General features: G+C 45.1%; 2 protein-coding genes across 2 annotated transcripts in view; one reads left to right on the top strand and one right to left on the bottom strand.

Moving 5' to 3' along the window:
- The window catches only part of RPL28 (ribosomal protein L28), a 532,136-nt gene that overhangs the window by 202,794 nt on the left and 317,035 nt on the right, over positions 1 to 12,307 (top strand). The gene's annotated exons all lie outside the window — the stretch shown is intronic.
- The window catches only part of MAMSTR (MEF2 activating motif and SAP domain containing transcriptional regulator), a 49,591-nt gene continuing 43,920 nt past the window's right edge, over positions 6,637 to 12,307 (bottom strand). Inside the window, exons 12-14 of the mRNA XM_083379169.1 lie at positions 10,649 to 10,787; positions 10,221 to 10,275; positions 6,637 to 9,915 (exon numbers count right to left, since the gene is read on the bottom strand). Coding sequence (XP_083235295.1) covers positions 10,764 to 10,787 — 24 coding nt within the window. The 3' untranslated portion in view covers positions 6,637 to 9,915; positions 10,221 to 10,275; positions 10,649 to 10,763. The remainder of the gene's footprint in view (positions 9,916 to 10,220; positions 10,276 to 10,648; positions 10,788 to 12,307) is intronic.

Here is a 12,307-nt window from a genome sequence, read left to right on the forward strand (position 1 = left end):
CCAAGTCCACGAAGTTGCCAAAGGTAAGAAACAGTGAAATAAGATGTTGGGCTTTGATTGCAGGGTGATGGATGCCCTCCTCACGTTTTTGACTCCCTCCCCACTCCAAGTGAACTTCCATTCCGACAGCTAATAGAGTAATGAACAAATATAATTGCAGAATTTTTGCTTTTTAAAAACTGATATTTTTTTAAAAAAATTCATTTTAAAATGCCCATCTTATCCTACTCCCATAGATAGTAAAGTGGGTTTGATTTATATAGATCTGCACATCCCTTCTAAAATCAAAAGCCCCAAATGTCTTGGAGTCTGTTTAAATGGTCTTTAGAAATGGCTGCCATACACATGCTAGAAAGTGTGTGTGTGTGTGGGGGGGGTAGCACAGTTGTGTGAGAAACACATTCAGCTTCCAAGTATTTAACAGAGTCATCAAGTGAAGCAGCAATCAGTTTACTGAAAAATACGTTCTTGCAAGAGCGGTCGGCTAGCAAGTAGGCACATCCAAAAATAGATTTCAACGGCATTTTATTCCCTCAGCACAAAGCACAAGTCCCTCCCTTGCAATCCCATTTGATAAGTTTACACCCTATCTGGAATGCCTAATTCCCTCATGTGAATCCCCTACCCGTGTCTTACCTGTGTTCACTTCTCTAAGTTAGGTGTGTGTGTGTGTGTGTGTGTGTGTGTGTGCGCAATTTTGCCTAGCCCAGGTGCTGTTTTCTTGGAACCCATCTGCATAGGCGCAAGCAGTATTATTATGTGCAAGCTCTTATGGTTAAACTGTCAGCAAAGGCAGTTCCTGTTCTTCTAACCTTTGCTTTTAGTTGTTCTTCTCTAGGCCACATTCATTTTCCAAGTATTTGCTCTTAAAATGTATTAAACATGGTCTGATGCAAAAACAACACTTTGTTATTCCCTACAATTTGCCCCCTTTTCTTTTATACCCTAGTTTGTTTGTTTTTTTTTTGCAATTTTCCTAGAATGTTGTTCCATACAATCCTGCTCACCTTGACAGCATGATATCACACACTCTGTCCTGATTCTGTCTACCTCCTTCTACCTTGGGATGTGGTGGCTCAGTGGATTAGGACGCTGAGCTTGTTGATCAGAAGGTTGGCAGTTTGGCGGGTCGAATCTCGAGTGCCGCGTAACAGAGTGAGCGCCTGTTACTCGTCCCAGCTTCTGCCAACCTAGCAGTTCGAAAGCACGTAAAAATGCAAGTAGAAAAATAGGGACCACTACGGTGGGAAGGTAACAGCGTTCCGTGCGCCTTTGGCGTCTAGTCATGCCGGCCACATGACCACGGAGACGTCCTCGGACAAGCGCTGGCTCTTCGGCTTTGAAACGGAGATGAGCACCGGCCCCTAGAGTCGGAAACGACCAGCACGCATGTCCGGGGGAACCTTTACCTTTAACTTACCTTCTACCTTCTCTGTTCCTTCCTCTATTTCTTCTTCTTCTTTTGGAAGAAGCATGGCTTCACTGAATGGAGGTGGTTTTAAAGGCTTTTAATACCCTTGCCACCACCGCCGCCAAAGATGTGAAGATTGACACTACCCTAGCTTTCCACTTTCCAAACCATGAATCCAGCCAAAGAAGAATCTATTCCAGAGTTCTGAGCCAATTCTTCTGCCAGCTTAGTGCAACCTTGTAATACCTTAGCAATTTTTCCATCTGGTCCTGTATTATTTGGAATAAAGGAGCCCCTGCCTCTGACATCACACCCTAACGCTCCCTTTTTATTCTACAGGGCCCTTTTATTACCTTATCTTTCTCAAATGCCAGGGTTAAGGGGATTGCCAATTGGACAATTGCACAAGTACCTGCTCAGTTTGAGGGAAGTGTAAGTATTTTACCCCCACAGTACACCATAAATCAGCTCTAGGAGTACCCATGCTAGAGTAATTCCATTTTTCTGCTGCTGTGGTTACTTTTACTGTTTCTATACAAGTTTCCAGTTCTCCCACCATCTTATCAGAATCCACCTCTTGATTTGTGAGGCGTGCAGTGTGGTTACCATAGGCTGCAGAGAATATAGGTCAGTGATGGTGAACCTTCTAGAGACCGAACTGGAACCCAAACCTCACTTATGTATCATCGGGTGCCAAGTGGGCGTGGCCCATTGAGTGGGTGTGGCCCATTGGGTGGGTGTGGCCCATTGGGTGGGCGTGGCTGTGGTGGTAACGGCAGACTGGGTGGGACTGAAAAGTTCAATCCATCAATTCCAACTTTGCTAGATTTTTTTTTTCCCGTGAGAAGTTGAAAGTGATTGATATTTTTTTTGCACATGGCGGCCGAGGCCTAAAGCAAAAAGGTTTTATAAAACCCAGCTGAAGGCCTAGGACTGGGGCGACGGTGCATGTGTCCACAGAGAGGGCTCTGCGTGCTACCTGTGGCACCCGTGCCATAGGCTTGCCACCATGGATATAGGTGGTTTTTAACATCCTGGCCCTTTATTGGTGGGAAAAGGAGAGAAAGGGATTTGCGACTCTCATTTTCCCAGGCCGTTTTTGTCTTAATAAAGAGCCAATATACATCTCATGCCATCTGAAAGGGGACCACTTCGGCCACCGGTCTTCCCTGTGCACAGGCATAGCAATTGCTTTTATTTAAACCTTTTTATAGTATACCTCACCCATTCTACCCGGGCATTTGTGCCTCCATATCCAGTGTCTGCCTCAAAAGTTTCTCTCAGATTGTCTTTTTCCACTATAGTTACTGCTTTGGGATCATTAGATGGAACAAAAGGTTTGACCAGAGGCACTTTGCCTTTATCATCCAGACGTTTGTCAGTGTTAACCACTATGATCTTCAAACAACATCCTAGAGCAGGGGTGTCAAACTGCCAGCCTGCGGGCCAGATGCTTCATGCGGAAACCGTGCCCACCCCAGCTCCAGCAAGGGGAAAAAAAGTTGTGATACATTGAGACACGTCACGTGACGCAGCGGGTTTGACACCCCTGTCCTAGAGGATCTTTTCCTGCTGTGTTGATTCCCATACTAATTCCCAGTATTAATTTCCCTACATTCTTTGTAGTCATGCTGACCGTATTGCATGTCTTCTCCTTGCAGTGTGATACAGGGGGTTTCCCTAAGAAGGGAAATGCAAGATTTTATCCCTGCTATCCCTGATTCAACATAGGAGGTCCATCCTTTTGCTTCTGTTGACCACCACACATCCTCCCAGAGAGAGCAATCTGAGTTCACTTTTCCTACTTTTGCATATTTTTATTTTGCATATTTGTACTTTTCCTCATTTGCATATTGTCTCTGGTTGCTCAGACCCCCAGAGTTTATTAAATGGCACGCCTTAAATTGGCTTACCTGGGGCTTACTAGTTTCCTGGACTCTAATAGTAAATTTTACAGTGCCAAAGGTGTGAAAATTTTGCCCAAACGTATGTTTCTTGCCATAAGCAGTGGTCAATCCTTGTACTACATGTGACCACCCATCCCTCTATCTGCCCCATTTTCGCAAAGGAGTTTCAACACCTGGGATAGTCTAAAGCAGGGGTCTTCAAACTTGGCAACTTTAAGACTTGTGGACTTCAACTCCTTGATAAAGAAGGCTGGCTGAGGAATTCTGGGAGTTGAAGTCCACAAGTCTTAAAGTTGCCAAGTTTGAAGACCCCTGGTCTAAAGCATGCAATCCCCTTTTAATCCAATAGTTTCCCCTCAGTTGAAATTACTCTCCTCTCTGTCTCCTGAGCAGACAATAATTCAAGTTTACTTCCCTAATCTAAACTATCTGAAACCTCTCAGTTTTACCTTGTCTATGCTGGAAATAGAAGTGAGTTTCCCACCTTCTCACACTCCATCTAAGCCTTGTTTTATATTCCATTCGTCCCCAGCTTTCTTCTGCCCCCAGGGTAGTACTAAATAGGATATTTAAACCAAGGACACAGATACCCTGATTCAATTATGCTTGGCCCATACGGCCATTGCAACCGGTCAGTAAATTGTTAACTGTCCAGATGAGCTATCTTCTTGCCAGGTGTCCTGTAATCTAAAAGCAAATATATCTTGTTATTCTTAGCCAGAAGGGGGTCACTTGAAGGTTGCACTTTTCACTTCTCTCTTCTGGAGCCTCCACTGGTCGGTCCCTTCAGTCAGCTGTAACGAGTCCAGCCTTTTTCAGCCATTCTTAAAATGTATTTAACATGGTCCGATGCAAAAACAACACTTTGTTATTCCTTACAGTTGATAGGACAATTTGGCACATCTTAAAAAGGTAAAGGTAGGATAATTTTCCAGAGAAGAGCAAACAAGGGGGGCTGGGGGTGAGTGGATTCAGCAGGCTCCAGATGGATCCTCCCCCAGCTGATCCTTCTTTGAAGGAAGGTTCGCCAAACATATAAAAAAAGAGGTAGCATTTGATTGCACCTTTGCAGCCGCCATCTTGAATTTTGGACCACATTCTTCAGACGCCCCTGTTTTACACCAAAAAATAAAAACCAGCCTAGAGGTAGTCCTCAACTTACGACCACAACGGAGCCCAAAATTTCTGTTGCTAAGCGAAACATTTATTAAGTGAGTTTTTCCCCATGATTCTTCTGGCCACAGTTGTTAAGTGAATCGCTGCAGTTGGTAAATTAGTAACACAGTTGTTAAGTGAAACTGGTTTCCCCCGTTGACTTTGCTTGTCAAAAGGTCGCAAAAGGTGGTCATGTGACCCTGGGACACTGCAACCGTCATAAATGTGAGTCAGTTGCCAGGCATCTGAATTTTGATGACGTGACCATGGGGATACTGCAATGGTCATGTGAAAAATGGTCATTAAGTCACTTTTTTTAGTGCTCTTTGTAGCTTTTGAACAATCACTAAATGAACTGTTGTAAGTTGAGGACTACCTGTATTTGCAATCAGGCCTGCTGCATGGCCCAGGCCGCAGAGACAGCAAGAAACTCAGCTTCTTCTCTCCCCACCCCCACACCTTTGATACAGGTAGTCCTTGACTTATGACAACTGGGAGCAGAATTTTTGTTGCTAAGCAAGATGGTTGTTAAGCAAGTTGACGCTGAGCTTGTCGATCAGAAGATTGGCAGTTTGGCGGGTTGAATCCCGAGTGCCGTATAGCAGAGTGAGCGCTGTTGCTCGTCCCAGCTTCTGCCAACCTAGCAGTTCGAAAGCACGTAAAAATGCAAGTAGAAAAATAGGGACCACTACGGTGGGAAGGTAGCAGCGTTCCGTGCGCCTTTGGCATCTAGTCATGCCGGCCACATGACCATGGAGTCGTCCTTGGACAAGCGCTGGCTCTTCGGCTTTGAAACGGAGATGAGCACCTGCCCCTAGAGTTGGAAACGACTAGCACGCGTGTGCGGGGGAACCTTTACCTTTACCTTTACCAAATTTTACGACCTTTTTTGTCCTCACATGACTGCAGTGAATCACATGGTCATTAAGCAAGCCCAGCTTCCCCCATTGACTTTGCTCGTTGGAAACCAAGCTGGGAAGGTTGCAAATGGTGATCACAGGATCCTGGAACACTGCAATTGTAAATACATGCTGGTTGCCAAGTGCCCAAATTTTGATCATGTGACAGTGGGGAATGCTATAGCAATAGCATTTAGACTTATATGTACCAAGCACAGGTCCAAACGGGGACAAAGCTTTACAGCTCTCTCTGGGCGGTTTACAATGTAAGCATCATTTGTATACTGCCCCCAACAATCTGGGTCCTCATTTTACCAACCTTGAAAAAATGGAAAGCTAAGTCAACCTTGAACCCCTGTCAGGATCAGAACTCCAAGCTGTGGGCAGAGTTTGCCTGTAATATTGCACTGTGCACTGTGCTGCCAGGGCTGTTTCTATTGTGATTCAGTGTCAGCCTGTGCTCCCAGCAGCTGAGTCCGATGAATCTGAGGAGGAGGAGGAGGAGGAGGAGGAGGGGTTTGGAGAGCCTTTGGTGTCAGAGGGAGGCTCTGATGCACTGCAGGACTCTCAGCCTGGCCGCTCCAGTCATGTTCCTCATGATGCTCAGCTGTGTGAGTACGAGGTGTCGGACTCAGAGGTTTCACAGCTGAATCTGTTCAGAGACAATCGAGCAGAGCAGAAAAAATCAATGAGGCAACTCAGTGAGAGGAGAAGGTACTGAGAAGCCATGCCTTGGGACTGATAATAAAAGGGGAAGGTGTGGGTGGGGCTGGTTGCTGAAGGCAACCGTTTGGAGACATTCTAAGGGAATCCTGGTCTGCTCTGGATACATCTGTTTAACTCTTGTTTGTTGACTCTTGTTTGATATTTTGATTCATTTATAGAAGGAAATATTCTGTTGCTTTTTTGTTTGAACTGTAAATAAATTTGGCTTGGGTTTGTCCAGCCTATTGACTGTAAAAAGGAAAAAGGAGTTGTCGCTGACACACAAACAGGGCCGGTCGTAGGCTGGAACAGAACAGTTTCAGGGCTATGCCAGTCACAAGAATGACAATCACCTGAAGAGAGCTTCCACGGCTGCAACAATTTGGGATGATTTCACGGTCTTAGCTTCTCCTCCTGACCAGCAGCCTCCTGGGCTCCCCCTGTTTTGCCAGCCTCTTGACTTACTTCTTTGCGTGAGATCTGCAGTGAGGAAGCTTCATTAAATAGTGAAAACAAAGAACAAGAGCCCAAGAAAATATCCACACATCACTCCGGCAGCAAGAAATGGTGTTTATTCAGAAAGTAACCGGGAAACAGGAGAGGGAGGGTTGAATTCTGAATCTCTGCGTAGTATCGGAAGCATAAGAGACCACTTGCCTTTCGAATTCATTTCCCATCAGCAAAGCTGAACTAGTCTGACACCGTTTTAAACAAACCACCCTTTGCCTGCTGAGTTCGACCCCATTTCCCCAGCTTTGCACTGATCTAAATCAGGGTGTCATCAAAAACTGGGAAGGGGGGGGAGGGCAGAAAGTCACAGGCAGCTGGTGCTAGGCAAATGGCTATGAGCTGGGAGGGCTATGTTTGTCCCAACGCTTCTCCATCCTGGTATTTTCCCAGATGTGCTGAATTCTGCAGCTTTCAGAATTGCCAGTCACTGTGCCCAAAGTTGGCAGTTGCAGTCCCAACCCATATGGCATTGTCAAGAGAGAGGCTGCTTTGCCTTGTCACTATGAAACAACATGAATAAATCATTTCGCTTCTGCACAACCCAGCTGGAGAGCCCAATGGGGTATAAGCAGTGGATGAAATAAAGGATGTTATCACTGAATTGATAGCTGTGCTGAATGAGTCTAAGAATTGGTGGGAACGGCTGGAAAACCTGATGCAGCAGTTTTGTCTTTCGGAAACGGGTTTTGGATTCTCCCTGGATTAGTCTTCCAAATGACAAACATGCCACAAACATAGGCAACACAGATTTTCTTGCTAGCTTGTTAGCTTCCTCCCCAGGGCTGCTTGCTTTTCCTGATTAATTTGGGTAATTTTGCATTCACGCCTTATATTGCATCTAGTTAATGTCTTTAAAAAATGAGACACCGTTCTTTGATCTCTTCCTGAAAAGTGGCTCTGAAGCAACAGAGATAATTCACAACGTCGAGGTGCTCATTTAATAGGTATTCATCTCTCTGCCACAAATTGGAAAATATAACCCCGTAGGGCTGAACTTGCAGGACCACAAAACGATCAAAGTTATAGAGCAATGTTTCTCAACCTTGCCTGCTGGGAAATTCTGGGAGTTGAAGTCCATATGTCTTTCAAGTGGCCGAGGTTGGGAAATACTGTTCTAGAAAAACCTTGCTCAGTGTCAGCATCTTTAAGATGTGTGGACGTCAAATCTGGCTGGGGAATTCTGGGAGCTGAAGCTTAAGGCTGCTGAAGTTGAGAAACACTGTGGTACAGCAGACTGTAAGAAAACCCATTGTTACAGAACTCATTCCCAATTCTTGTGCCCCCTCAAACAGTTGAGATTACAGTTAATAATCTCCAACCAAAGTAACCAAATGAATGGTAGCTGGCAATTATGGGAGCTGTGATCCAAACAAGGTCTGGAAGACACCTTGTAACATTTGAGAATACAGTACAGGTGTAAATATACCCGGAGAGAATACCTTTTTAAAAAAAGTTTTTAGTCACTTTTCATTTGTCTACCTTCTATAGCATTCCTGCCAAATAAGCTGGGGAAATCTAATTTGGTGGGTTTCATGTGAATTTTATGATAGCGTGCCCAAGAGCATTCTCGAAGACTTGCAATTTAGAGTAATTCTAGCAGAGATAATTCAACCAGACCAAACATTTGTTTTGGTGTGCCCTACATTTTCACACAGCATGGTGAGCAGTTGCCACAGCTAGCTGCTAATGTTTGGATAACCACATTGGCCTAAATCTCCCAGTAACCTTGGGCTACTGGGACATAAGACACCAATGCCACCCATCTCCCTGAAAAAAATAGACTTCGTCCTACGAAACACCCTTAGGGTGCTGTTCCACCACCAGTCCAAAGAATGATTTTGATCTCGTATAAATATGAATCTGTATGCTCCTTTTGTTTCATAACACCAAGTAAAAATGACAAAAGAAATATATTAGGAGTTAGAAAGGCACTGTCCACCAAAGATGGAACCTCCTCTTCCAATGGCATCTTTTTATGACCAGCTATAAAAATAAGATATAGTCCCTAAAGTAAAAGATGTTCTTCTCCTACTCCTACTCCTTCTCCTACTTCTCCATGCCATACTTTCAAGAAACAGGAGGCTACTGTTCCTGCTAGTCTCTTCTGGTGGCCCCTGGAAATTGAAGCTTCTCCATCACTGTGGGACATCAAGATGGAACAATCCCAACTTTTTTTTTCAGAGTTGGCACTGAAGAAAATAAGATAGCACACTCAACCAAGCTAAAATATGTGCATGTCATTTTCAGGTACACAGCATCTAAATCAACATCACTGTTTCAACCAATCCAATGTGGCCTTCTTGGAGATGTCCTGATTTTGAGAATTCACGGTTTCCAAAGTTGGCATCAGGCAACTCATCAAGGTTCAATGGAGCAGATACAACCAACAAGACTAGGACACAATATTTTAAATCCTAAAGTGGCACAGAAAGTTGTTAAGAACCTGAGTATCAACTATTTCATCAAAACTAGTTTCTAATCTTATTCCATTACATTATGATGTTAGATGTTGATATTACAGTAAGGTGAAGTAATGATGTCCTGGGCCCTAATGTCATGAATTTGAATTGGTGGACTGGTGGTTGATCTTCCAAACATTGGTTTTATCCTGTTCAAAGTGAACGCCGGGATTTCTGGCATGTCTGACCTTCCAAGATGATGCATACACTGACATGATTCCAGACAACAATGGCGTCATTCTTCCAAGGGAGCAATTGGACCATGTCATTAATAGAAAGAAGACCATGCACGATGAAGCTTGATGTTAGTATTCTTGCCCAATCTAGCTGGATTCTAGTGCCAGGATAACCTTTTAGGATAAAAAGAAGATGCTTCCCCTTTTCCATCAAGTGCTGGGGACCAGACTGCCATTACTGCCCTTCCTACCATTGCTCCACCATTAGGTCTATCATGTGGTTGACACCCAAGTCAGAAGAATCAAAAAAGTCTGTACAGAAGATACTGTTACCAACTGGACTGGCAGAGCCGAGACCTGATGCTGAACCCGAGGTCAAGGCTTCTAGCCAATCAACAGGGTCAAATCCGGCACGGGTCCCACTCCCTTGCCAGGCATCTGGAGGAGATGGCGGCATCTCCAGAGAGTCAGGGGAGAAAACAGAGGACAGCGAATCCAGTGATGCTGATGAAGAGGAGGCTGTCGAAAGGAAATCGTAGGATCCGGGAAAATCAAAGATGGCAGAGGACACCAGCGGTGGCTCATTGCTGGAGCAGGATTTCTTTGGTGGTGATGCTTCTTGGTGGACCAATGGGGACAAGGAAACTTGATCAGGAACCTCTGGGGTCAAGGCAGGTGCTTGAAGAATGTCACCTAGATGCCGCAAAACAGATCGCACATTGACATAATAATGAACCCCCACCTCAATCTTCCTAACTCCAAGTTAAAAAAGAAGAAGCCCACAGAACAGGTTTTCATACCAGGATTTTGCCCTGGATCATACGGTTGTGGCCATCTGAGGAGCAACTGTCTCTTTAACCCACCCTTCCCCAAATTTAGGGCTCCTGTTGGCTCCTTTATTGCTCTATCTTTGTTCCTGATAGCTTTTTCTCTTATTAATTCCTCCATGAGCCAGTACCGATTGCAGTCTGCAAAACGTATTAGAGCCATCATCTCACCTGTACACATCAGTGGTTCTTCTAAAATCTCTTCAATGGATTGGCTTGGCACCAGCTATATAGAAAGGGAAGAAAAGAGAGGGGGTCTCAAAGAGGGTCTGTCTCAAGAACAAAGCCAGAACACGTTCTGGCACAAGGATCAATTACTGATCTTCCAAGCCAATGTTCAAGCCAATGCAAGCATTGATGGTGAAGACTGTTCCTTCTCTCTTATGGAAAATGGAAGAACTCTGAAAAAAAGTTGAAGGATTCAGAAGATACACAGCTGTCCATACCTCTGTTCCACGTTGCTATTATTTAAACCGGGATTAAAGAGCCCGGAGAACTTTGGCAATCCCAAGGTAGCCAATTCCTCTATGGCGGCCTGTGTGCAAAGCAAAATCAGATCGTCTGCAAGAAAGACCGACAGGGATGCCCCAAAATAGTACCTGAGCCTTTTGAATGGCCTCTTGGAGCTCTTCCTCCAGGGACCGAGTGGCTGGGGCCGGATCAGGAGGGCTGGCTGTAATCTCGAGGGGCAGCTCCATATCAGAGTGGATTGGCTCACACGAGGGGGGAGCATAAAACCTAGGAAGAAAGTGGAAGAAATGCTAAGAGTTCAACCTGATTTCTTCAAGCAAAAAGCACACACACACACACACACACCCTGGTCTCAGGCTAATGGTTTCTTAATGACTCTGCTCAGTGCTAGGTAGAAATGCCTAACGTTCCCCAAGCAGGAGGGGCCTGGAGTCCTGCATATGGAGGCGATCCTCGGGCTGGAGACAGAGATGACAGGGATCAGGGAGGCTAGCAAGTTGGGGGGTGGGGGTTTAGGAGCAGGTGAGAGCACCGAGGTGGGGATGGGCAAGGGGAGGTATGGTTGGAGTCAGTGGAGAGACCGTTGCCAAGGAGCATGGTCTTGGTGTCTTCCACCAATTCTGCATTCTGGCTGCCTCTGCTCTGTCCCAATATCCGACCATGGAGCCTTGGGAGCCCTGGACGTAAGCTGTTGCTACTCACTCAACAGTGGCCACAGTATTGGAAAAGATCAGTTTACATTCCAATTCCAAAGAAAGGCAGTGCCAAAGAATGTTCAAACTATCGCACCATTGCACTCATTTCACACGCTAGTAAAGTTATGCTTAAAATCCTACAAGCTAGACTCCAGCAGTATGTGGATTGAGAACTACCAGAAGTACAGGCAGGATTTCGAAGAGGCAGAGGAACTAGAGATCAAATTGCCAACATGGAGAAAGCTAGGGAGTTCCAGAAAAACATCTACTTCTGCTTCATTGACTATGCTAAAGCATTTGATTGTGTGGATCACAACAAACTGTGGCAAGTTCTTAAAGAGATGGGAGTACCAGATCATCTTATTTGTCTTCTGAGAAACCTATATGCGGGTCAAGAAGCAACAGTGAGAACTGGACACGGAACCACTGATTGGTTCAAAATTGGGAAAGGAATCCGGAAGGCTGTATACTGTCGCCCTGCCTGTTTAACTTATATGTAGAGCACATCATGAGAAAGGCAGGGCTAGATGAATCAAAAGTTGGAATTAAGATTGCCGGGAGAAATATCAACAGCCTAAGATATGCAGATGATACCACTCTAATGGCAAAAAGTGAAGAGGAACTAAAGAGCCTCTTGTTGCAAGTGAAGAAGGAGAGTGCAAAAGTTGGGTTGAAACTAAACATTAAGAAAACCAAGATCATGGCATCCGGCCCTCTGAATTCCTGGCAAATAGATGGGGAAGAAATGGAAGTAGTGACAGATTTTATTTTCCTAGGCTCCAAGATCACCGCAGAGGGGGACTGCAGCCAAGAAATTAAAAGACGCTTGCTTCTGGGGAGGAAAGCCATGGCAAACCTAGACAGCACACTAAAAAGCAGAGACATCACCCTGCCAACAAAAGCGTGTATAGTCAAGGCTATGGTCTTCCCAGTTGCAATGTATGGCAGTGAAAGTTGGACCATAAGAAAGGCTAAGCACCAAAGAATCGAGGCCTTTGAACTATGGTGCTGGAGAAGACTCCTGCGAGTCCCTTGGACTGCAAGGTGATCAAACTGGTCAGTCCTAGAGGAGATCAACCCTGACTGCTCTTT

This window comes from Vipera ursinii (assembly GCF_947247035.1).
Source record: "Vipera ursinii genome assembly, chromosome: Z".
NCBI classification, from domain to species: Eukaryota; Metazoa; Chordata; class Lepidosauria; order Squamata; family Viperidae; genus Vipera; species Vipera ursinii.